Source organism: Biomphalaria glabrata, chromosome 17 (genome assembly GCF_947242115.1).
Source record: "Biomphalaria glabrata chromosome 17, xgBioGlab47.1, whole genome shotgun sequence".
In the NCBI taxonomy this organism is placed as follows: domain Eukaryota; kingdom Metazoa; phylum Mollusca; class Gastropoda; family Planorbidae; genus Biomphalaria; species Biomphalaria glabrata.
Window position 1 is genome coordinate 27611269 of NC_074727.1, and position 27567 is coordinate 27638835.

The 27567-nt window shown below is 35.1% G+C and overlaps 2 protein-coding genes across 5 annotated transcripts in view; one reads left to right on the top strand and one right to left on the bottom strand.

Annotated features, from left to right (window-relative positions):
- Positions 1–6121, top strand: part of LOC106071621 (transmembrane protein 241-like) — a 77310-nt gene extending 71189 nt beyond the window's left edge. For all 3 annotated transcript variants that reach the window (XM_056014989.1, XM_056014990.1, XM_056014988.1), the window contains one exon: positions 222–6121. In XM_056014989.1, the coding sequence (XP_055870964.1) occupies positions 222–326 (105 nt within the window). In that variant the 3' untranslated portion in view covers positions 327–6121. The remainder of the gene's footprint in view (positions 1–221) is intronic.
- On the bottom strand, positions 6005–26948 carry LOC106071622 (androgen-induced gene 1 protein-like). Of its 2 annotated transcripts, none has more exons than XM_013231770.2 (6): positions 26760–26945; positions 20015–20158; positions 18672–18773; positions 10270–10385; positions 7317–7468; positions 6005–6772 (listed from the first exon to the last, which is right to left on the bottom strand). In XM_013231770.2, the coding sequence occupies exons 1-6, from the start codon at positions 26898–26900 to the stop codon at positions 6738–6740; spliced, it is 690 nt and encodes a 229-aa protein (XP_013087224.2). In that variant the 5' UTR covers positions 26901–26945; the 3' UTR covers positions 6005–6737. The 2 variants fall into 2 exon arrangements, 1 of the variants encoding a protein (XP_013087224.2); XR_008775519.1 differs by lacking the exon at positions 6005–6772 and adding an exon at positions 8284–8894 and having other exon boundaries at positions 7330–7468; positions 26760–26948.
- Between the last annotated feature and the right edge of the window lie 619 nt (positions 26949–27567).

Consider the following 27567-nt stretch of genomic DNA (forward strand, 5'->3'; position numbering starts at 1 on the left):
TATAATTACTAGATGCTGTATTACTCTTATATCTCTTGATACTATCACTACTAGATGCTGTATTACTCTAATTTCTCTTGATACTATAATTACTAGAAGCTGTATTACTCTAATATCTCATTATACTATCACTACTGGAAGCTGTATTACTCTAATATCTCTTGATACTATCACTACTGGAAGCTGTATTACTCTAATATCTCTTGATACTATCACTACAGGATGCTGATGTCTATAGTGGAGACCGACTATTAGGAGAAAGTCGCCAATATTTCAAGAGACAAGAACTTCAACAAGATATGATACGCTTGGATCTTGGAAGCTAGAGAGTTGATCAAGGATTTTGTTTATAATCTTCTGTTAGGAAGGAATCTGTTCAGTGTCCAATTTGAAAACTGGTGATATGTTTTTTTTTGTTTTCTTGCTCTAGAATGACCAAAGGATTGGTTGTTGCTTAAAGAAATTAAGAAAAAAGCTGGTAAACCTTTCTTACACATGGAAGAGCTGGCATCCTTATTGTTTACTGCAAGTTTACTGCTATCAGTTTGAGTCTAAAGTGAAGAATATGTCTGGGGGGCAGACAAGCCAAGAACTATGTCCCACCACCAGCTTGAGGCAGACAAGCCAAGAACTATGTCCCACCACCAGCTTGAGGCAGACAAGCCAAGAACTATGTCCCACCACCAGCTTGAGGCAGACAAGCCAAGAACTATGTCCCACCACCAGCTTGAGGCAGACAAGCCAAGAACTATGTCCCACCACCTGGAGAAAAGGAAAGAGCATGACAGCCTAATTCAGCATTTGAACAGATTGAAATATGATGACATCTGTACAAGGTGGATGTCATGGAAGTGAAGGAACAGATTGAAGTATGATGACATCTGTACAAGGATGTCATGGAACACAAGACAATTATTGACTTCTTTTGATTTTCCTACATTTTGCAGTCCCTGTTGCCAAGTGATAGTTTACTTTGTATGGTCAGCCATGCTAATACCAACAAATGTGTGTGCACTTTGTATGGTCAGCCATGCTAATACCAACAAATGTGCGTGCACTTCAATAATAGACTTAAGTTAGCATTGATTCACTGCTGTGTATGCCTACTTCATGTCCAGTATGGAGACAGGCAGACTGAGTGGAACTTACTCAAATAGAATTGCATCCACTCCTGGACAAGGGAGATAATTTAGCTGGGGACATAAACGCAACTTGAAAGTTTGGCAGGTCCCCAGGACCTTTCAACTTGGGAAACAGAAACTACTCTAACTAATCCATCGTCATCTCTTGTAAGTAAGATCAGTTGAACCCTTCTCTGCTAGTTTGAAACGGTCCATAGGCACTAAAGCAGTGATTTTAGACCTAAAACAGGCTTACGACAGTGTGCTAAAACCTGTGCTGAATCTTAGTCATTCAAATGGATCAGTTCTTAATATGAAGGAACTAGGCTCCATTACTCCTTTGGTGAAGAAAACACTTAAAACAATGACTACCCCAAGGGATATCCACACTCTTTTCATGGCTTATCTGAACTGTCACAAATGGCTATTTGCCGCAAACTGTCATTTGGGAAACCTTGTCCTCTGACCAACCAGGAAGCCAGCAGCAGCAGCAGGAAGAGGCAGCCCTCCCTCCATACCATGTCAGTGTGTGTGGCCAGACCAACAACACTACACTACACTACACTGCACTACACTACACTACACTACACTACACACTATGGTTGAGCTGATCATTTAGTGAATCATCATCTGATGGGCTGCTCTATTTTAAGAGTGTTAGAACCTTGGTCTGTAAGACTTTGTGGTTTCATGGCTGGACAGCTCCAATAAGGGAAAGCTAGATTATTTGATCTTAGACACGTACCTAAGACGATTCTGAGAAAAATGATGCCATCAAACCAGAGCCCATTAAGTCATCAGCTCATCCAATGGTGAAGTCAAAGGAAACCAAAAGGCAGGACCAGTTCCAGCATCCACTTCATCGCTTGTAGGACCCCATTATCTCTGAATGGGGACGGCCCTGGTTGTTTGACCATGGTTGTAAAGAGCAAGTGGTCAATGTAAAGAGAAGTGCCACACGCTAAAGCTCCCAATGTGTGCGTGTGTGTGTTGGAGGGGGGGGTAGTCACTGCAAAGTTGATAATGGGGTGAAAAGAATATGGAGGATAACTCATGCTCATTCATGAAGTAAGTCATAGAAAGAGATGTTGGTCTATTCTTTTCATTGCAATATGGCGCCAAGCTTGGTATCCTCATTTTGAAGGGAAGCAAGGCAGCCACTAGCTGAAGATATGTCCTAACTGTAGGAGTCCCAATGTGTCAAACATGCAACCAGTTCACTTTTTTTCTGTCTATGTCCAAATGCGGTATAAGCAGTACCCAAAAGGCCCTGGCCACACAACGATAACTATGGCTTTGTCATCGAGAGATCAAAACACCGGGGAAGGTATCTCGGGCAAGAAACACATTAGAGAACCAAGAGATGCAGTATGCGAAACAAGTATTCAGCAGTCCTTGGCCTTTCGAGAGACAAGTGTAGTCTTAAGCACGAAATGGGGGAGCCATGCCACCCAATCTACATCCTAAAAGATGGCGATATCATGAGACTGATGAAATGGTGCACTTTCAACCGGTAGTAAACACTTCCAACTAGTCCTCCTGGATCTGGGCAGTGAACCAGCTGTCAATGACAGAACTGTAATAGGTCGATGTTGTCATGGTACAAAATGTACACACAAGGAGACAGCCCTGCACTAGGGTTTCATTACCTTCCATTGTCACTGCTCTACGCCCAGGAATAGTGACATTAGTAAGGAACTTATTTGTTAACAATCCAACCTTTCTGCTGGGGACAGACACGTTGAGATATACAAATACAGTCAGCCATTGACATGAGAAAACTTTAGTATAATCCACCAAAGTTTAAATTACAATTCACACTGGTAGGAGCATTTGAAGATCATTGTAGGTGATTTTAACGCTGTCACCTGCTTGGGTTCGCCAGGAGACAGACCGATCTGGTCGCAGCCTGCTTAAGATCATGAAACAACATTCTTACAGAGAGGGAACGGGGGCGGGGGGTCTGTCTTGTACCAGCTGACTTAAGGACACAATCGAGAGTGGGTGTGATGCAATTGAGTTTGGAAAACTTGACTCTATAAACCTAAATGTACAGAGCCAAAGTGGACATATAAGTGAGCTCATTGTACAGAGCCAAAGTGGACATAGAAGTGAGCTCATTGTACAGAGCCAAAGTGGACATATAAGTGAGCTCATTGTACAGAGCCAAAGTGGACATATAAGTGAGCTCATTGTACAGAGCCAAAGTGGACATATAAGTGAGCTCATTGTACAGAGCCAAAGTGGACATATAAGTGAGCTCATTGGAACTTGTTCATGCGGACATCAATACCTACAGACTCTATGAATACAATTTTTAAGACCTTTCGATTTTCAAAGTTGCGGACTTATGGAAAGCACAGTTTTATGTGGTCACCTGATTTGGCATGCCTAACTTTGCGCCAGCCCACAACATAGTCTTATTTACTGACTCGATGTCCGCTCTAGAGGCCCTCGAAAGGCTGTGTGAAGGTGTTAAAACTCGGCGTGAATGTTACCTTACAATGGGTGCCCGACCATTGTGGTATGGTTGGCCACGACATAGCCGACCACCTCGCAAACACTGCGTCCTGACTGCTCTCGTGCATGATGAACTGTGCACACCTTGCAAACACTGCGTCCTGACTGCTCTCGTGCATGATGAACTGTGCACACCTCACAAACACTGCGTCCTGACTGCTCTCGTGCATGATGAACTGTGCACACCTCACAAACACTGCGTCCTGACTGCTCTCGTGCATGATGAACTGTGCACACCTCACAAACACTGCGTCCTGACTGCTCTCGTGCATGATGAACTGTGCACACCTCACAAACACTGCGTCCTGACTGCTCTCGTGCATGATGAACTGTGCACACCTCACAAACACTGCGTCCTGACTGCTCTCGTGCATGATGAACTGTGCACACCTCACAAACACTGCGTCCTGACTGCTCTCGTGCATGATGAACTGTGCACACCTCACAAACACTGCGTCCTGACTGCTCTCGTGCATGATGAACTGTGCACACCTCACAAACACTGCGTCCTGACTGCTCTCGTGCATGATGAACTGTGCACACCTCACAAACACTGCGTCCTGACTGCTCTCGTGCATGATGAACTGTGCACACCTCACAAACACTGCGTCCTGACTGCTCTCGTGCATGATGAACTGTGCACACCTCACAAACACTGCGTCCTGACTGCTCTCGTGCATGATGAACTGTGCACACCTTGCAAACACTGCGTCCTGACTGCTCTCGTGCATGATGAACTGTGCACACCTCACAAACACTGCGTCCTGACTGCTCTCGTGCATGATGAACTGTGCACATACCAAAGTGTACGATCCCTGGCTGACAAAAACTGTTGGCGCTTTGGTACGATGGCTGGGATTCGAATAAGGACATGAGCTCCACAGGGCAATGAGAAGACCAAACAAAAAGGATACGTGGTGGCAACTCAGTGGTGCGGAACAGGCCGTCCTAGCCCAGTTTCAACTCGGTCTATGTCCAATTGGTGCTTACTTCGGATGGTTTCGAGATAACTACGACACACTGTGTTGCCACTGCATCGAGGACGTAGAAACAATAGACCACATTCTGTATGAATGTCACGTTCTGCATAAAGGACAATCGGGACAAGGATTTGATAGAAAGAGAACTGGTTTGTGTGCGGCATAAGGGCTGTCCTTGTACAGGGACAAGGCGACCTTAAAACTCACTGCCCATTTCTTTTCATGTGCTCTAAGGGAGTAATTCTCAGTATGGTTCGCTACCAATGGTGTTTCTGATTCGGCACGCCTAACTCAACTGCACGGAGAGGCCAGCTTACTACAAGCTAATGGTGGAAGGCATTGCGGAGGCCTGAAGTGGATGTTGACTTAGCGGACAGACAAGGAACTTTGAACAAGGTAGCAGCGCCCCTCCAAACGTGTCCAAGGCCCTGGATGGTATCAAAAGTTTAAGATGAGACATTGAGGAAAGTGGAGAGTTACGCTTGGCAAGAGCAGACTACACCAGGGCCCAACTATTGAATACAGTAATGTAATGCTCCTAAACCTAGGTGCGATCAGCTAACAGAAATTGCTCCTTCAGGTCAATTGTACCAGAACAATGGGATTCTCCAACCTTAGTGAGAGGCCTTAAAATGGAAAAGTCTCAGAGCAGGTTATCTTCAAAAGAAACACTTGCTGAATGCACATTTCACTTGCTTCAAGGGATTTAGTCTCTCTTCCACTGCAGACAGACTTTCAAGAACTTTTCTTTATCAATTGTTAAGGAGCAGCGTTAAGGTTGCCAACTTTCTGAAACATACTCCTACTACTAACTACTGTCAGCTTTGTACTTCTAGAGTATCAACAATGATGTGTAGTTTCATGTATTTATTAAATGTGCACACAGATATAAACTATACAATGACACAAAATGTATGGGTCTAAGAGGTGATGAGTGTAGGTTGATGAGAGAGCAAACAAATGTCTAGTGTAGACGTCTAGTCTTAGTTTCACAAGGATCAAACAGATTTGTTATAAGACAATAATAGTAGTGCCATTAATCTAATATTTCAATGAACCTTAGATTGAAGTCATTGAGTTTGAAGCTAGTGATCAGAATTGGGAAAATTAGGTTGAAATGATTATAACAATAAAACTCTTGGTTGACTAGTCAAGAAATTCATTGATCTCATTGTGCATCCCTCCTGTTTTGATGCTCTGGATTATGTGGGTATTTGTGTGTCATTGTCCTTCTGTAGACTAGTTGGTCTGACCAAGCCTATAAGTTGTTCCAGTCATTGAATGTTTGGTTTACCTGTGTTCTTTCATTCCTTTGAATGTCTGGATTGTTTTGTTCAAAGCCACATCTTTGTTTGTCTTATAATGATAAATCAGTCAACACAATTATTTGTTCATGACTTTTATTAGAGCCAAATGTTTTCTTTCACAGCAGTTACTAATAATAATCTTTATTATGAACATTTGTCTTACAACTTGTGCATGACCCCAAACAAAACAGTATCAAATAAAATAACAAAGAAAGCATCCATTCCAACCAGTTTCACTCAAGTTACATGTGCAATGTTTATATCAATGAATCAAAGAGTGGAAGTGTATGGAATGATTTGATTGCCAATATTTGTTGCTGTGGTTGTGTCTTGCTATGTCTTCGATTCTAATTATAAAGGATGAGTGCAGATGACTTTGCAAATCTAGTTGGGACCTGCATATCTTCGCGCATCTCATGCAGACAAATCAATACCGTAATGTAGTGACACTTTTAAACACTAAATATCAGTTACACCAAAAAAGATAAATTAGTATTCAGTTAAACATGTTTAACATTTAACACCCTCTAAACATTAAACATCAATTAAACACCCTCTAAACATCAATTACCGTAATGTGAAGCAATCACAAAGTTCAGTACAAAATGCAAATATCAAGATATAAATAAATATTTTTTAAAATTCCAAAAAAATCTTGAATAAACAGACAAAAAACAAGCCCATTCACTTGAACATTGCCATTCACATGTTCAATCTTTGATCAGAGACAACAAGCTCTTGAGTTTTGTGATATCAATACTGCTTGTTACCCAACTGTCTAGTGCACTGAATGTTGCTCTAAAGTCCATTTACTTTAATTTCTTGAGTGTTGATCTTTGTTTCCCTAAAACACACACACACACAAAAAGCTGTTAGCTCTAAACCTAATTTTCTATTTTTCTAGTCTTCGGCTACTATTTTCAAAAAGATATTTCCCAGATTTACTGATGCCAAGGCCATTAAAATGTATATATAAATATGTTTGTAATATTTGAGAGTCTGGAGTTTTGGCACATCTGCACAATGTAGGCCATGTTGGGCTCATAATCCTTCAAGGGTTACTTGCCCTACTTCCAAAGTTATTAAAAATAGTAAAACTTTCTATACAATTAATAAAAATCTATTGTAAATATGTATATATTGATATATACTTTGCCTGATCTCAACTCAAATTTTAGTAGTCAGCCCCACCTCTCGGATAAAGCCCAGTATTTTCCGGACCAACACAATTATTGTTTTGAGGTTGTACATTTATTCAAAACAGCACTCAAGAAACTGTTTTGTGTTCTACGTGACACTTATTAAACAAGTCCAGTCAACCGAAGAGAGTTAATTTTATTAAGCTGTCGGATCTAGAGACATGTGTAATAAATAAAAAAAACTCTTACTCCAAATGAATTGTGTTAAACTCTGTCCTAGTATGTACTGTGAGGCAAAAAACAGTAGACAAATAACTATGAACACTGCCCTCTGGTGACTCTCTAGCACTTGAAGTATAGGATAGACCCAAAAATTCTCATAGTAAGCAATGAACAGAATCCTGAAACAAAAGGCAATTAGAAGACATTACAATTGAATGGAATTACTCAGTAGGCTGACTAGGAACAAAACAAGCAAGCACTCTTCCTTGACTTTAGATCTAGACTAATATTTAGATAGATATATATACAATAATATTATCTGTTGAACAGTTGCTTATATTTTCTGTTTATATTCTATTCTCTACCAAATGTACATTTAATGAACACAGATCTATCTCAGTCAACTCTAAACTTAAAAATGAAACTGTCATTTCTAATCATCACACTATAGATCTATACAACCTCAAAAATAATTGTACATACCGGCACTTAAAGAAGATTACCCATCACAAATGGAAGTTTGCAATTAGAGATAGTCAAAATAAATACTTATCACTCTTAATATTAATAGCAGGAGATGTAGAGTTAAATCCAGGACCTAATCTGAAGATAAATGCAACGTGTAAAAAAAAAAGTATGGACCACTGTGACAAATGGTACCACACACTGTGTCTATGAAATATAGGCCATGTGAAACTCAACTAACAGGATTAATTGATGATTTTTCAAAGGGATTAGATAATATTATAGTGAGCAAATAGATGCAATTTTATTAGACTTTTCTAATATATCCAACAAAGTTCACCAACCTAGCCTGCTTAATACTTTGCACTGAACCAGTTCACATAAAACATAGATCACTTGTACAAAAAGAATAATAACTAGACTGACATATATATAGGCCTATATATATATATATATATATATATATATATATATATATATATATATATAAACTATTGTTGAATAGATAAAGCAAAGTGAAGATACTGACCATCAATAAGTATCCAACTAGTTTGACATTCCTAGTCTCAAAGATTTTTCTGGATTGTTTCAATTATTGCTAGCCTTTTCCCTTTTAACCTTCTCTCTTTGTCTAAATACCTCTCCCTGTTTTTATCCATAGTTCTCCATGGTCATCAAGACTTTTCAGTCCCTAACACATTTTTGGTCTTACACATCTACACAATGTGACCTAATAACCTAGTCAGTTCTCAGCAATGTGTGCAGTCAGGCATGACAGGAAGATTAGAATTGTTTTATGGGAAACTTGTTTTTAGAAAGGAGTTGCAGAGTTTAAAAAAAAAAAAAAAAGCAAAAGCTTTAAAACCAGCATGAAATTACTATAACAATTATCTAACTAATGAACAATGTTGATACTTTCACTGTAACAACCTGCCCTTAAAGGGAAACTCCGATGGTTTTGACAATTTTTGATATAATATGTGTTTTGATTTATAGATAATGAATATATTATTCTTTTTTTTTTTTATTTGCAAGAATAACTTAGTAATTGATGTTTTTGTGACATAATTTTTCTGCGCATCCAAAACGGTCAGATTTTCACTGAATTTCTGTGTGACGTCACGAGTGTGCACTCAAATCCTATAGATAGGGAGGCAAAACAAAAATTATTTTTGATAAAAACAATTTTCGTTAGTACATCATAAAAATACTTTAAAAGAAATTTCTAATGGTGTATAAATTATGACTGTATGTTTGACAGTAAGAAAGTTATGATTTTTTTTTTGCCGTTTTGACCTAACATTGGTTGACATGGAAAAAGTGATGAGAGAGCTTGTCGCTGGCTCAGCCGGCGAGACACACCCCCAAGGTCAAAAGTTAAAAAGTTGGAATTGAGTTTCGTAAATGATAGATCTACTTATTAAATAAGAAATTTAATAGTAGATCTAGTATTCGTAGTAAATCGGATTTCATTTATATTTATGAACTTCAGTTGTTTAAAATGTCTCAGTAGTATCATTAATTGAATTCTTTGGCCTGGAAATCCAATGTATTGTTGGTACTGCACCTGGTATTAGCTTCATTTTTTTTTCAAATCCCATTTCCACAGCAATAAAGTTGCTGAAACAGCTTCTCTCAAAATGGTTTGAGCATAAATAGGAATTAGCTAATACCTTTGTAAAATATTTGCTCTTCAGACGAATAAATTTTTCCCTTTAAAACTTCATCTCTTGGAAACAAATGAAAAGAGACACTAATTTCTGTGTCAGCATACTTGCTGATTTTATCTTTGTGATTGGAACTACTGCAACAAGCTGAAGAACAGTATTTCATTTTCTTCAAGTAGAAATAGAGGGTTAGATCTAGAATATTATTTATAAACAATGACCGATTATAAATCAACGTGGACACTAGATCTAGCTGTGAAGCGTAACAATAAATGCGATCCGCTAGATCTAGAGTCTAGAGAGTTTATCGGTTATATAGGTCTAGATCTAAATTTAGCCAACGCAGTTGTGAGGTCACGTCTTTTAAAACTATAAACATCTCACAGAACCCCGTTTTTTTTAGATGTGAAGAATTTTCTGTCTAATTTATTAAATATAAAATTTTCTAAGCATTTAAATAAAAAATGATATAATGTTTACTATTACAACTTTTTATGCAGAATTTAAATATGTCAATAACTAAAATTTGAAAAACTATCGGAGTTTCCCTTTAATTAAATCTATTTTAATAATCCTAAAACCAGATCATGGTTTAAATACTAACTTAAGCCCTAACTGTAAACATTACTAATTGGTAGCATAATCCTAAGAGCTCACCTAAGTCTAAATCAGTTTTTAAACCACAAACCCAATCAAGCTTTCTACAAGAATATTTACACATGTTCAAAGTTTACCAATGAACTAGTTTGGACAAAAGGTTTTCACTGACTGTACCGAGTGGCAGATAAGGTCAGCTGATTTGTTCAAGCTCTAGACCTATGCATTGAACTGAAACCAAAAACATTTACCAAATAAGGTAACATCCTGCCACAGCAATAGTTCCAGAGAGGCCTCGCCATTGAGAAGGGTGGTTATGATAGATGAAATATTTGTCTAGTAGAATGAAAGGCAAGACTGTTGTATGCTGTTGAGGAAATAGAAAACATTCAATAATTGGTACAGATGACTAATAGTACAATATTTAGACTACCGGTACATTCAATAGTTGGTACAGAAGACTGGTAGTACAATATTTAGACTACATTCAATAATTGGTACAGATGACTAATAGTACAATATTTAGACTACCGGTACATTCAATAGTTGGTACAGAAGACTGGTAGTACAATATTTAGACTACATTCAATAATTGGTACAGATGACTAATAGTACAATATTTAGACTACCGGTACATTCAATAGTTGGTACAGAAGACTGGTAGTACAATATTTAGACTACATTCAATAATTGGTACAGATGACTAATAGTACAATATTTAGACTACCGGTACATTCAATAGTTGGTACAGAAGACTGGTAGTACAATATTTTGAATACATTCAATAATTGGTACAGATGACTGGTAGTACAATATTTAGACTACCGGTACATTCAATAGTTGGTACAGAAGACTGGTAGTACAATATTTTGAATACATTCAATAGTTGGTACAGAAGACTGGTAGTACAATATTTTGAATACATTCAATAGTTGGTACAGAAGACTGGTAGTACAATATTTTGAATACATTCAATAGTTGGTACAGAAGACTGGTAGTACAATATTTTGAATACATTCAATAGTTGGTACAGAAGACTGGTAGTACAATATTTTGAATACATTCAATAGTTGGTACAGAAGACTGGTAGTACAATATTTTGAATACATTCAATAGTTGGTACAGAAGACTGGTAGTACAATATTTTGAATACATTCAATAGTTGGTACAGAAGACTGGTAGTACAATATTTTGAATACATTCAATAGTTGGTACAGAAGACTGGTAGTACAATATTTTGAATACATTCAATAGTTGGTACAGAAGACTGGTAGTACAATATTTTGAATACATTCAATAGTTGGTACAGAAGACTGGTAGTACAATATTTTGAATACATTCAATAGTTGGTACAGAAGACTGGTAGTACAATATTTTGAATACATTCAATAGTTGGTACAGAAGACTGGTAGTACAATATTTTGAATACATTCAATAGTTGGTACAGAAGACTGGTAGTACAATATTTTGAATACATTCAATAGTTGGTACAGAAGACTGGTAGTACAATATTTTGAATACATTCAATAGTTGGTACAGAAGACTGGTAGTACAATATTTTGAATACATTCAATAGTTGGTACAGAAGACTGGTAGTACAATATTTTGAATACATTCAATAGTTGGTACAGAAGACTGGTAGTACAATATTTTGAATACATTCAATAGTTGGTACAGAAGACTGGTAGTACAATATTTTGAATACATTCAATAGTTGGTACAGAAGACTGGTAGTACAATATTTTGAATACATTCAATAGTTGGTACAGAAGACTGGTAGTACAATATTTTGAATACATTCAATAGTTGGTACAGAAGACTGGTAGTACAATATTTTGAATACATTCAATAGTTGGTACAGAAGACTGGTAGTACAATATTTTGAATACATTCAATAGTTGGTACAGAAGACTGGTAGTACAATATTTTGAATACATTCAATAGTTGGTACAGAAGACTGGTAGTACAATATTTTGAATACATTCAATAGTTGGTACAGAAGACTGGTAGTACAATATTTTGAATACATTCAATAGTTGGTACAGAAGACTGGTAGTACAATATTTTGAATACATTCAATAGTTGGTACAGAAGACTGGTAGTACAATATTTTGAATACATTCAATAGTTGGTACAGAAGACTGGTAGTACAATATTTTGAATACATTCAATAGTTGGTACAGAAGACTGGTAGTACAATATTTTGAATACATTCAATAGTTGGTACAGAAGACTGGTAGTACAATATTTTGAATACATTCAATAGTTGGTACAGAAGACTGGTAGTACAATATTTTGAATACATTCAATAGTTGGTACAGAAGACTGGTAGTACAATATTTTGAATACATTCAATAGTTGGTACAGAAGACTGGTAGTACAATATTTTGAATACATTCAATAGTTGGTACAGAAGACTGGTAGTACAATATTTTGAATACATTCAATAGTTGGTACAGAAGACTGGTAGTACAATATTTTGAATACATTCAATAGTTGGTACAGAAGACTGGTAGTACAATATTTTGAATACATTCAATAGTTGGTACAGAAGACTGGTAGTACAATATTTTGAATACATTCAATAGTTGGTACAGAAGACTGGTAGTACAATATTTTGAATACATTCAATAGTTGGTACAGAAGACTGGTAGTACAATATTTTGAATACATTCAATAGTTGGTACAGAAGACTGGTAGTACAATATTTTGAATACATTCAATAGTTGGTACAGAAGACTGGTAGTACAATATTTTGAATACATTCAATAGTTGGTACAGAAGACTGGTAGTACAATATTTTGAATACATTCAATAGTTGGTACAGAAGACTGGTAGTACAATATTTTGAATACATTCAATAGTTGGTACAGAAGACTGGTAGTACAATATTTTGAATACATTCAATAGTTGGTACAGAAGACTGGTAGTACAATATTTTGAATACATTCAATAGTTGGTACAGAAGACTGGTAGTACAATATTTTGAATACATTCAATAGTTGGTACAGAAGACTGGTAGTACAATATTTTGAATACATTCAATAGTTGGTACAGAAGACTGGTAGTACAATATTTTGAATACATTCAATAGTTGGTACAGAAGACTGGTAGTACAATATTTTGAATACATTCAATAGTTGGTACAGAAGACTGGTAGTACAATATTTTGAATACATTCAATAGTTGGTACAGAAGACTGGTAGTACAATATTTTGAATACATTCAATAGTTGGTACAGAAGACTGGTAGTACAATATTTTGAATACATTCAATAGTTGGTACAGAAGACTGGTAGTACAATATTTTGAATACATTCAATAGTTGGTACAGAAGACTGGTAGTACAATATTTTGAATACATTCAATAGTTGGTACAGAAGACTGGTAGTACAATATTTTGAATACATTCAATAGTTGGTACAGAAGACTGGTAGTACAATATTTTGAATACATTCAATAGTTGGTACAGAAGACTGGTAGTACAATATTTTGAATACATTCAATAGTTGGTACAGAAGACTGGTAGTACAATATTTTGAATACATTCAATAGTTGGTACAGAAGACTGGTAGTACAATATTTTGAATACATTCAATAGTTGGTACAGAAGACTGGTAGTACAATATTTTGAATACATTCAATAGTTGGTACAGAAGACTGGTAGTACAATATTTTGAATACATTCAATAGTTGGTACAGAAGACTGGTAGTACAATATTTTGAATACATTCAATAGTTGGTACAGAAGACTGGTAGTACAATATTTTGAATACATTCAATAGTTGGTACAGAAGACTGGTAGTACAATATTTTGAATACATTCAATAGTTGGTACAGAAGACTGGTAGTACAATATTTTGAATACATTCAATAGTTGGTACAGAAGACTGGTAGTACAATATTTTGAATACATTCAATAGTTGGTACAGAAGACTGGTAGTACAATATTTTGAATACATTCAATAGTTGGTACAGAAGACTGGTAGTACAATATTTTGAATACATTCAATAGTTGGTACAGAAGACTGGTAGTACAATATTTTGAATACATTCAATAGTTGGTACAGAAGACTGGTAGTACAATATTTTGAATACATTCAATAGTTGGTACAGAAGACTGGTAGTACAATATTTTGAATACATTCAATAGTTGGTACAGAAGACTGGTAGTACAATATTTTGAATACATTCAATAGTTGGTACAGAAGACTGGTAGTACAATATTTTGAATACATTCAATAGTTGGTACAGAAGACTGGTAGTACAATATTTTGAATACATTCAATAGTTGGTACAGAAGACTGGTAGTACAATATTTTGAATACATTCAATAGTTGGTACAGAAGACTGGTAGTACAATATTTTGAATACATTCAATAGTTGGTACAGAAGACTGGTAGTACAATATTTTGAATACATTCAATAGTTGGTACAGAAGACTGGTAGTACAATATTTTGAATACATTCAATAGTTGGTACAGAAGACTGGTAGTACAATATTTTGAATACATTCAATAGTTGGTACAGAAGACTGGTAGTACAATATTTTGAATACATTCAATAGTTGGTACAGAAGACTGGTAGTACAATATTTTGAATACATTCAATAGTTGGTACAGAAGACTGGTAGTACAATATTTTGAATACATTCAATAGTTGGTACAGAAGACTGGTAGTACAATATTTTGAATACATTCAATAGTTGGTACAGAAGACTGGTAGTACAATATTTTGAATACATTCAATAGTTGGTACAGAAGACTGGTAGTACAATATTTTGAATACATTCAATAGTTGGTACAGAAGACTGGTAGTACAATATTTTGAATACATTCAATAGTTGGTACAGAAGACTGGTAGTACAATATTTTGAATACATTCAATAGTTGGTACAGAAGACTGGTAGTACAATATTTTGAATACATTCAATAGTTGGTACAGAAGACTGGTAGTACAATATTTTGAATACATTCAATAGTTGGTACAGAAGACTGGTAGTACAATATTTTGAATACATTCAATAGTTGGTACAGAAGACTGGTAGTACAATATTTTGAATACATTCAATAGTTGGTACAGAAGACTGGTAGTACAATATTTTGAATACATTCAATAGTTGGTACAGAAGACTGGTAGTACAATATTTTGAATACATTCAATAGTTGGTACAGAAGACTGGTAGTACAATATTTTGAATACATTCAATAGTTGGTACAGAAGACTGGTAGTACAATATTTTGAATACATTCAATAGTTGGTACAGAAGACTGGTAGTACAATATTTTGAATACATTCAATAGTTGGTACAGAAGACTGGTAGTACAATATTTTGAATACATTCAATAGTTGGTACAGAAGACTGGTAGTACAATATTTTGAATACATTCAATAGTTGGTACAGAAGACTGGTAGTACAATATTTTGAATACATTCAATAGTTGGTACAGAAGACTGGTAGTACAATATTTTGAATACATTCAATAGTTGGTACAGAAGACTGGTAGTACAATATTTTGAATACATTCAATAGTTGGTACAGAAGACTGGTAGTACAATATTTTGAATACATTCAATAGTTGGTACAGAAGACTGGTAGTACAATATTTTGAATACATTCAATAGTTGGTACAGAAGACTGGTAGTACAATATTTTGAATACATTCAATAGTTGGTACAGAAGACTGGTAGTACAATATTTTGAATACATTCAATAGTTGGTACAGAAGACTGGTAGTACAATATTTTGAATACATTCAATAGTTGGTACAGAAGACTGGTAGTACAATATTTTGAATACATTCAATAGTTGGTACAGAAGACTGGTAGTACAATATTTTGAATACATTCAATAGTTGGTACAGAAGACTGGTAGTACAATATTTTGAATACATTCAATAGTTGGTACAGAAGACTGGTAGTACAATATTTTGAATACATTCAATAGTTGGTACAGAAGACTGGTAGTACAATATTTTGAATACATTCAATAGTTGGTACAGAAGACTGGTAGTACAATATTTTGAATACATTCAATAGTTGGTACAGAAGACTGGTAGTACAATATTTTGAATACATTCAATAGTTGGTACAGAAGACTGGTAGTACAATATTTTGAATACATTCAATAGTTGGTACAGAAGACTGGTAGTACAATATTTTGAATACATTCAATAGTTGGTACAGAAGACTGGTAGTACAATATTTTGAATACATTCAATAGTTGGTACAGAAGACTGGTAGTACAATATTTTGAATACATTCAATAGTTGGTACAGAAGACTGGTAGTACAATATTTTGAATACATTCAATAGTTGGTACAGAAGACTGGTAGTACAATATTTTGAATACATTCAATAGTTGGTACAGAAGACTGGTAGTACAATATTTTGAATACATTCAATAGTTGGTACAGAAGACTGGTAGTACAATATTTTGAATACATTCAATAGTTGGTACAGAAGACTGGTAGTACAATATTTTGAATACATTCAATAGTTGGTACAGAAGACTGGTAGTACAATATTTTGAATACATTCAATAGTTGGTACAGAAGACTGGTAGTACAATATTTTGAATACATTCAATAGTTGGTACAGAAGACTGGTAGTACAATATTTTGAATACATTCAATAGTTGGTACAGAAGACTGGTAGTACAATATTTTGAATACATTCAATAGTTGGTACAGAAGACTGGTAGTACAATATTTTGAATACATTCAATAGTTGGTACAGAAGACTGGTAGTACAATATTTTGAATACATTCAATAGTTGGTACAGAAGACTGGTAGTACAATATTTTGAATACATTCAATAGTTGGTACAGAAGACTGGTAGTACAATATTTTGAATACATTCAATAGTTGGTACAGAAGACTGGTAGTACAATATTTTGAATACATTCAATAGTTGGTACAGAAGACTGGTAGTACAATATTTTGAATACATTCAATAGTTGGTACAGAAGACTGGTAGTACAATATTTTGAATACATTCAATAGTTGGTACAGAAGACTGGTAGTACAATATTTTGAATACATTCAATAGTTGGTACAGAAGACTGGTAGTACAATATTTTGAATACATTCAATAGTTGGTACAGAAGACTGGTAGTACAATATTTTGAATACATTCAATAGTTGGTACAGAAGACTGGTAGTACAATATTTTGAATACATTCAATAGTTGGTACAGAAGACTGGTAGTACAATATTTTGAATACATTCAATAGTTGGTACAGAAGACTGGTAGTACAATATTTTGAATACATTCAATAGTTGGTACAGAAGACTGGTAGTACAATATTTTGAATACATTCAATAGTTGGTACAGAAGACTGGTAGTACAATATTTTGAATACATTCAATAGTTGGTACAGAAGACTGGTAGTACAATATTTTGAATACATTCAATAGTTGGTACAGAAGACTGGTAGTACAATATTTTGAATACATTCAATAGTTGGTACAGAAGACTGGTAGTACAATATTTTGAATACATTCAATAGTTGGTACAGAAGACTGGTAGTACAATATTTTGAATACATTCAATAGTTGGTACAGAAGACTGGTAGTACAATATTTTGAATACATTCAATAGTTGGTACAGAAGACTGGTAGTACAATATTTTGAATACATTCAATAGTTGGTACAGAAGACTGGTAGTACAATATTTTGAATACATTCAATAGTTGGTACAGAAGACTGGTAGTACAATATTTTGAATACATTCAATAGTTGGTACAGAAGACTGGTAGTACAATATTTTGAATACATTCAATAGTTGGTACAGAAGACTGGTAGTACAATATTTTGAATACATTCAATAGTTGGTACAGAAGACTGGTAGTACAATATTTTGAATACATTCAATAGTTGGTACAGAAGACTGGTAGTACAATATTTTGAATACATTCAATAGTTGGTACAGAAGACTGGTAGTACAATATTTTGAATACATTCAATAGTTGGTACAGAAGACTGGTAGTACAATATTTTGAATACATTCAATAGTTGGTACAGAAGACTGGTAGTACAATATTTTGAATACATTCAATAGTTGGTACAGAAGACTGGTAGTACAATATTTTGAATACATTCAATAGTTGGTACAGAAGACTGGTAGTACAATATTTTGAATACATTCAATAGTTGGTACAGAAGACTGGTAGTACAATATTTTGAATACATTCAATAGTTGGTACAGAAGACTGGTAGTACAATATTTTGAATACATTCAATAGTTGGTACAGAAGACTGGTAGTACAATATTTTGAATACATTCAATAGTTGGTACAGAAGACTGGTAGTACAATATTTTGAATACATTCAATAGTTGGTACAGAAGACTGGTAGTACAATATTTTGAATACATTCAATAGTTGGTACAGAAGACTGGTAGTACAATATTTTAAATACATTCAATAGTTGGTACAGAAGACTGGTAGTACAATATTTTGAATACATTCAATAGTTGGTACAGAAGACTGGTAGTACAATATTTTGAATACATTCAATAGTTGGTACAGAAGACTGGTAGTACAATATTTTGAATACATTCAATAGTTGGTACAGAAGACTGGTAGTACAATATTTTCGAAAGTTTGTTGTGGCCAAATATTGAACACTCCTTATGTACATTCTAACTTACCAGAATATGGTTGATAACTGGAGGAATAATTTTATCCAAAGACTCTGGATAGACAAGCTCTCTATCAACTAAATACAACACCCAGAATGTCACTACAACAAACTGGGGACAAAAAATGTGTTAGCTCAAAATATGAAAAGTACATGTGTCTATTTAAACATTAAGAGTTAAAGTATAACTAAACATTAAGAATAAAAATCTATTTAAATTATGTTTTTAAAAATTATGTAACAAGTATCTTCAAATTCATTTCTAAAAATTCACACATTAATTATGTAAGGTTTTTCTTCTGAAAATATTTCAATCTTAAGTGCTGATACCAGGGTGTGTAAAGCAAACCAAAGAAATTGACATGTTTTTTTTCTTCAGTTTTATATATTGGCCTCCTTCAGTTGTAAAACGACTATGGCTCATCTCGAACACTTTTTCATATGGCTATGGAGCCCTATTTTGGAGAGACACTCCTGTCTACATATATTGCAGGTCAAGGTGGCTTACGCTTTGGTGGTAGAGGAGCTGACCATTTTCCGTATGGCACGCTTTTCTTCAAGAGCTGTGGCCCATGTTTTCTCACTGTCCATAGCTTTCTTGGTCATTGTCTCTCTCCAACTAGTGCGGTCTAGGGCTATGTCTTCCCAATGGTCTGTATCAATGTTCACTGATTTTAAATCTCGTTTTATCACATCCACGTAACGGAGGTGGGGGCGACCAGTTTTTCTTGAGCCAGACGCGAACTGCTCATACAGAGTGATTTTCGGGATGCGATTGTCCTTCATCTGGCGAACATGTCCAAGCCAGTGCAGGTGGCGTTGCCTGTAAAGATGCTGAGAAGGCACATTTTAAAGGTATTTAAAGCATCTATATTTTAAACTGAGGCGCGGTAAAGCGCTTGACTTCCGAACCGGGGTTCGAATTCTGGTGACGACTGGGATTTTTTATTTTGGGATCTTCGGGCGCCTCTGAGTCCACCCAGCTCTAATGGGTACCTGAAATTAGTTAGAGAAAAGTAAAGGCGGTTGGTCGTTGTGCTGGCCACATGACACCCTCACTAACCGTAGGCCACAAAAACAGATGAACTTTACATCATCTGCCCTATAGACCACAAGGTCTGAAAGGGGAACTTTACTATTTTTTTTATTTTACTATATTTTAAACTAGTCATGTTGAGATATTTTAAATGTGTTTTTTTAACAAAATAATATTTTTTTTTTAGTTTTTAAGTTATATCTTTAGAATTTTTTGTTTAAACTGCCAATAAGACTAAATACTTATGTAGATGCTAAGTAGTTTTCACAATCACTACTTCAGATATATTAATAGAAAAAAAAATTAAACATGTTTACCATGCCAACAGGAAAAGCAACAACAGCATGAAAGTTGTCTCTCCAGCGAGTTAACTTTCCTCTAGTTAGGACATTTGTTGGCCCAGGCTCAGAGGAACTTAGATCTGTTACCACACATAAACCAAAATAGAAACACTGAAATGTCTGAGAAAAAAATTGTTGATTAAAAAATTTTGTAACAAGCAGCAAATGTTTTCATCCAATGAACACATTCCTAGCAGTCTTTCATCCAATCAACACATTCCTAGCAGTCTGACTTCATCCAATGAACACATTCCTTGCAGTCTGACTTCATCCAATCAACACATTCCTAGCAGTCTGACTTCATCTAATGAACACATTCCTAGCAGTCTGACTTCATCCAATCAACATATTCCTAGCAGTCTTTCATCCAATCAACACATTCCTAGCAGTCTGACTTCATCCAATGAACACATTCCTAGCAGTCTGACTTCATCCAATCAACACATTCATAGCAGTCTTTCATCCAATCAACACATTCCTAGCAGTCTGACTTCATCCAATCAACACATTCCTAGCAGTCTGACTTCATCCAATCAACACATTCCTAGCAGTCTGACTTCATCCAATCAACACATTCCTAGCAGTCTGACTTCATCCAATCAACACATTCCTAGCAGTCTGACTTCATCTAATGAACACATTCCTAGCAGTCTGACTTCATCCAATCAACATATTCCTAGCAGTCTTTCATCCAATCAACACATTCCTAGCAGTCTGACTTCATCCAATGAACACATTCCTAGCAGTCTGACTTCATCCAATCAACACATTCATAGCAGTCTTTCATCCAATCAACACATTCCTAGCAGTCTGACTTCATCCAATCAACACATTCCTAGCAGTCTGACTTCATCCAATCAACACATTCCTAGCAGTCTGACTTCATCCAATCAACACATTCCTAGCAGTCTGACTTCATCCAATCAACACATTCCTAGCAGTCTGACTTCATCCAATCAACACATTCCTAGCAGTCTGACTTCATCCAATCAACACATTCCTAGCAGTCTGACTTCATCTAATGAACACATTCCTAGCAGTCTGACTTCATCCAATCAACATATTCCTAGCAGTCTTTCATCCAATCAACACATTCCTAGCAGTCTGACTTCATCCAATGAACACATTCCTAGCAGTCTGACTTCATCCAATCAACACATTCATAGCAGTCTTTCATCCAATCAACACATTCCTAGCAGTCTGACTTCATCCAATCAACACATTCCTAGCAGTCTGACTTCATCCAATCAACACATTCCTAGCAGTCTGACTTCATCCAATCAACACATTCCTAGCAGTCTGACTTCATCCAATCAACACATTCCTAGCAGTCTGACTTCATCCAATCAACACATTCCTAGCAGTCTGACTTCCCTACATGGACAAACTTAATGCATTATTTCTTTTTTCATTAACAACCTTTTGTTGTTTCTTTGGTCATTAATTGTAGCCAATAAGGAAAAATATTTTAGCTCGGCAACCCCTTTTTACTATTCCCCACTATGCAGCGACCACAACTGTAAAATTTTCGATGGCTCATTTTGTACCAAACATGGAAATCCAGACCAACATATTTGCATACTTGAAGCAGACATTTTTTTTTCCCCTAAAGAATTTATATTTCCAAAAATGAACCGCAGCAGTCGTTTCAAGAGGTTTGCAAAAGAAAATCTCGTCAACTGCAAAGAATTGGTGATTCTTCTTTTTCTTCTTCTAGCCAGCTTTATTCCTGCTGAGCTGTGAGCTCTTTTGCAGACTGTGCCAAGGAAAAAAAGTGTGCTGTTTTCTTCAGTTGTTCAGCACTGACGTACAGGGTGTTGGTTATGTTGGGCTGTAGTGGAAGTAGGGTCTGCCTAAGGTGGATTAGGGAGGGGCATTCAAAGAGGATATGATTTACGGTTTCAAATGGGTGGGCACAGTGTCTGCAAAGGGGGAGTTGTGTGGAGTCTATTTTATTCAGGTGGTAATTTAATAGTGATGTGTGACCTGTTCTTTGTGGGGGAGGAAGTTAATACTGTCTAGTTAACAGTTCTATCTGGTTGTTCCATAGATGAACCTGCCTTTGATAGCTTATCTACCTTTTCATTTCCCATGATGCCAATGTGTCCAGGGATCCACTGTAGTGTGATATTGATATTTAATTTTGATATCACCTGATGGATTATCACAATGAGTGTTGTGAACTCTCTTGGGCTGTTTGAGGTACTGCTGTTAAGTGCTTGCAGAGTAGATTGGGAGTCTGTAAAGACAACAATATCTGATGGTGGTTGCACTACTTCATATAATTTGTTTTCCACTGTCTGGAGTGCTATGGTAATTGCCTCAATTTCGGCTTGGAAGTTTGAGCAGTAATCACCACAGGGTGCGCTTATCTCAAAGTGTTTATTTTTAGGGAAGACCAGGAAGGCACCAAGACCAGCATTGATGGTGGCTTTGAAAGCCGATCCATCTGTATAAATATGGATAGCTGTTTTTTTATAGCCTTCAATTGTTTCAAGCGTGCCTACTTTGAGCTCCAGTGGATTTGATTCTTTTGTTAAGGTGTTATTTAGTAAATGTGTTTTGATGGTTGGTTGTTTGTAGTTTAGTCCGGGTGTAATGTTTGAAAACCTGGTAATTTTTTCTCTGTCATTGGGTAGGTGGTGTTTTAGGGCTAGTTCGTCAGTAAGTTGGATCAGAGTCCTTTGTTTTTTTTTGTTGTTTTTCCTATTTCTCTGTGTTAGAATTGGTGATAGAACTTCATTACAAATGACATGTTTTTTTTTATAATTCCTGCTTAAAGTAAAACTTGAACTATTGAAGTAAAAACATACTGTTAAAAATCGCCTCCTAGATACTTTTTTTACCATTCTTTTATTCAAGATCCATTGTTATGGGTTGCTACATAATTAAAATGTTACCTTCAGTATTATGGACTATAAAATGATAGCGTATTACAATAAACGACATCCCTTTTTAATTATGCCACGACATTCTGAAATATTTACCACAGAAATAATATGTATGATTCCAAAATGGCATGACGTTGTGTAACAATTGAAATAATTAAATTATATTTAGTTGTCTGCAACATCTTTCTGGAATAGGAATAATAGTTTAAAAAAATAATGTGTACAATGCCAAGATTCAAATTTACACATTAGAATAGACCAAAAATCATTATTATAGATGATCCTAAACGGCCCCTGGCATATTGTCAATTGACCCACAGGTTGAAAACCCCTGTTCTAGAACTAAACTCTAGGTCCAGGCAGCAGGCATTAGCTACGGATGCGACTAATACACACTCAAACTTTTGGTCTTAGATGTAGCTGATCAAGACAACTCTTGCCTCCCCCTGATCTCATTAAATAGGAAATTATCTAGTAGAAACTGTTCACATGTCAATGTTGAGGGAGTCTGGGGTGAATGTACATTTTGGTTTTCTATAGTTATCATGTTTTTTTTTGGTGTAATGCACAAAGTGTAAGACAAATTTCTTTACGGATAATAAAGATTATTATTATTATTACAAAAGCCGATAATTATCTAGTATCTGTTAGTTTGTTTAAAAAGCCCCACAAACACACATACTTTTTTCCCATTAATTTTAGTATCAATTCCCGTACATCAAATAAAATTAGTCCTACATACAATCTCTGACAATTTTTCCGATTTTCATAACAAAATATTTGATATGCTCTAAGTTGCTTTTTGGCTGTAACCCTTTCTTATTCTGCACCCTGCACATTGTAATGCTCTTCCACAAGACTGGTCAGCTCATTAACACAGCCAGTCAATCATGAGATGAGCTTGCCTACATATGCTTTTTTTATTTTCACGATGTTGTTTTTTTGCAAGTTATAAGCAAAATCATATATGATTTTTTACCAAAAAAATTGGGTAAATTATGAGGAGTGTGGTCGAAATTTCAGGAGAAACCCTGGCAAAATTGTAGGAGAATTTGAGGATATTAGGACACTTTTCATTTTTTAGGGCATTTATTTTTAGTGCATTTAGGAGCGCTACAAACCTGCGGTCTGAAGTCTAAATATAGATTTATAATCTATATTAAGTCCATAATTGGTTCATAGATGTTATATAGATTTAGTACAGTATTAGCCTACATTTAATTACATCTATGTTAGGGTGCTTAGGAAAATCTCAGTAAAATTTGAACCAATATTATAATGCTTGCATAAAAAATTAGTTGTCATTGGAAAGCATTTATCCACTTTCATATATTATTCATCTATTGGTACAGGATGATTTAAATTTTTAAGTAAGTAGTTAATCTAGATCTAGATTATAATCTCACCTAAAATCTAATATATATATAGGCTACTAGTTGACCTGTGGTGCAGCAAACGCCGCTTTTTAGAAGCCTATGGGACCTCAGTGGACCCCACACTTTCATAGGCTCTGCACTAATTCTAGGTGTAAATTATTAACTTAAACCATTTAATAACTTATTACAGATTTCCTGCAGCCTCCTGATTTACCAGGAGCACCTAGAAATCTCCTGAAAATGCAAAATATACCAAAAAAATGCCTGGAAATCTCCAGAAATTATTAAAACCTTTTAAAAATTCATAAAAATCTCCTGAAAATTGTCATTTTGGGGTGTCATTCAATGTGGGAAACGCCAATCCTACGCACAATAAAAAAAATAAATTTTTAAATAAAAAAAGGCATCATACAATGCCTGTAAATGTGGAATCTGGTGAAAAAAGCTTCTCACACTCAAACTAATGAAGAAATAATTGAGGTCAACAATTCTCATAGATAGATAGATTGAAAGATTTTGATAACTCTTGGTATTGAGCATAATCTATGTAGGAAGCAGAATTTTTATGATATACTGTATGACTTAGCTACACGCAAGGCTCGTAAAGTAATTCTGTACGCAGTAAAGAAGGAATAAAATGCAAAGACGAATTTCTAATACAAACTCTTAATTTTCTTAATTATCAGTATCCCTACCCAAACTATTATATTATATTATATTATCTTATATATATAAGACTTGTCTTCAAGTCTCAACCAGTTGATGTACTTGTACAGCTATTTTGGCCAAACAGCTTCCAGAAAGTTTGGCGATGACGTATTAAGTTGTTTTTTTCCCAATAGGCTACTGTGCATAGAGACCATGGGGCAGTGAGAAAACCCATGTGTCACCATGTTAAAAAACAAATTTTTTGAAAACCTGTGGCATAGTCCTTCTGCAAAAGTTGAATCTGTGAAAATGTAGGGACCACTGTAGCTCTTATAGCACACTTTGTTTTTATAGAACGTCCAATTGGCTTCAATTTGCAGAGTGAGAGAGGAGACATACTATTGGTAGTGCATGAGTGTTTTCCTTTTTATTGGCTTCTGTTCGTGCAGAACAATTAAAATACAGTCAATAATGTACATACGTATGTAGCTACGTAATGTTTAATATAGATGTTTTGTAGCAAAAATAAGGCCCACAGCTTAGAGGCGGACATACTGTATTGTTATAGTTACAGTGTTAGAGACGAATTAGCCCATTAACGTGATAAGGTACGGTATAGGCTTATATATATAGTCTACCCTTACGGCTAAGATATACCGGTATACTATTATATAGACATACTCACATAGTAGACTAGATCTAGTTCCTAGGCCAGATCTATAGATCTAAATGATAGTTATTCTGTCTCTTGTAGGCTACTAGTTAACCTAAGTCCTAACATAGTCATGTGTGTACTATATACTTTTATAGATCTAAATGAAACTAGACTATATCTAATCACTCACTAGCCTAGGGTTCAACGAGGCTGAATAGGTGTTCCACAAACTTTTGGAATTAACAATTAAATAGTAGACTGCCTATACACTTAAACTAATTCCACAGTAAATGCAGGACAGAAAAGAAAGAAATTATTGAACAACATGACTATGAAATTTGAACATCTCTAAAATTGAAGGTAGATAATAATCATTGCTAAATTTAGAATAGGGTTTAATTTTTTTTTTTAAACAAAATGGAAATAATTAATAATCCAACCTAAAAAATAAAGCAAAGTCAAAAGTGTTCTGCTAAATTATATGAATGATGGGCGATTGTGCAAATTTAAGTGTTGGGTTCTTCTTCTTATATAATACAGAGGTTACTTCAAAAAAGAAGATGATTACGTCCTAAGCGTCATGCATTTAGTCATTCATGTTAACCAACGACTTAAATTCTGCCAAGTCATTGGTTTTCCTGGCTGGCTGGTCGTGCTGTTTGCGCACTGGACTGTTGTTTGGATTTATTGATGGTCCCGGGTTCAAACCCTGCCCACTCCCATCCCCCATTGTCCTGTGGGAGGTTTGGACTAGGAAGTAAACTATCTTCAACTCTGAAGGAACATCTGAAACATTAATTTTTATTTAAGCATTTTTACAAACCCATTCCATGCTCTAATACTACTAATTGCACTAGCCTACTAGTACTAGTAGGTAGGGAAGAAGTCAAGAAGGAGCATTTGTATAAATTTGTCCTAGCCTATCACATATTGACATATCATATGGAACGAGGAATGTTCCTTTAGTTTATCCTTGTATCTTTATGAGTATTTTATTAGATTTTGTATTTGAAGACTATGTCTATGATAAGTATGAATACTATGATTCAGTGTTTTGTTTTATGTATTATAATAATAATTATAATAATAAAATATATAATATATAGATACAGACTCTAGAGTCTTTCAAATGTGTCTATAATTTTGCTTACAATGTTCCATATAGTAAGAAATTTATATTTCCCTCCTAATCCGTCAGTTCCTATTTTAATATAGTTTAAATCATAATACAGTGCATAAAAGTCAACAATAAATGCTAACAAATGAAATAATACTGCTAAGGAAGACATCATTGTTATTGTTTTTAAGTTCAAAGTTCACCATTAGAAATGCCAGATTTTTAGATCTAGATCTAGACCTAGCGTGATTGACCTGCCTAAAATCATTTTCCTGAAAATCGGTTCCACGTACGACTAGATCTATTTGTTCACCCGACAAATCGTTCACCAATAACTGGTTCACTTTTTATCTACACCAATAACAGTAAACACAGGTTACCTCAAGGAACAGTCTTAGACCCACTACTATTTTTAATTAACATAAATGATTTACCAAATTGCATTAGTTAAGGAACAAAAGTCAGATTATTCGCAGACGATTGCATAGTAGGCCTATATAGAACAATAAAAACAACACAAGATACAGAAATTTTACAAAAAGAATTAGATGAATTACAGAAATGGGAATCAAATTGGAGCATGTCTTTCCATCCAGAAAAATATCAGTTATTAAGAGTAACAAAAAAAAAAACTAAAACAAATTAATTCCACTTATCTTATTCATTGTAAACCAGTAGTAACACTAAAACTAAAAAACGCAAAATACCTAGCAGGTGTTATAATAAACATAAACGTAGCCAGGAGAGGGGTGAAACAAATATGGAATTTAGTGACTGATTTTTTGCTTAATTTTGTTTATTTTAGGTGAGATTTTAATATTAAACCATCACTTTGCAGTTAA

Bases quoted from the DNA above. Each gene is read 5' to 3' on its own strand.
- LOC106071622 (XM_013231770.2), bottom strand. From the start codon at position 26,900: ATGATGTCTTCCTTAGCAGTATTATTTCATTTGTTAGCATTTATTGTT. The intron at 20,159-26,759 runs GTAAGCAAAATT...TTTTTTTCTCAG, and splicing joins TTCTTACTATATGGAACATT to ACATTTCAGTGTTTCTATTT. The intron at 18,774-20,014 runs GTAAACATGTTT...TTTTGTCCCCAG, and splicing joins TTGCTTTTCCTGTTGGCATG to TTTGTTGTAGTGACATTCTG.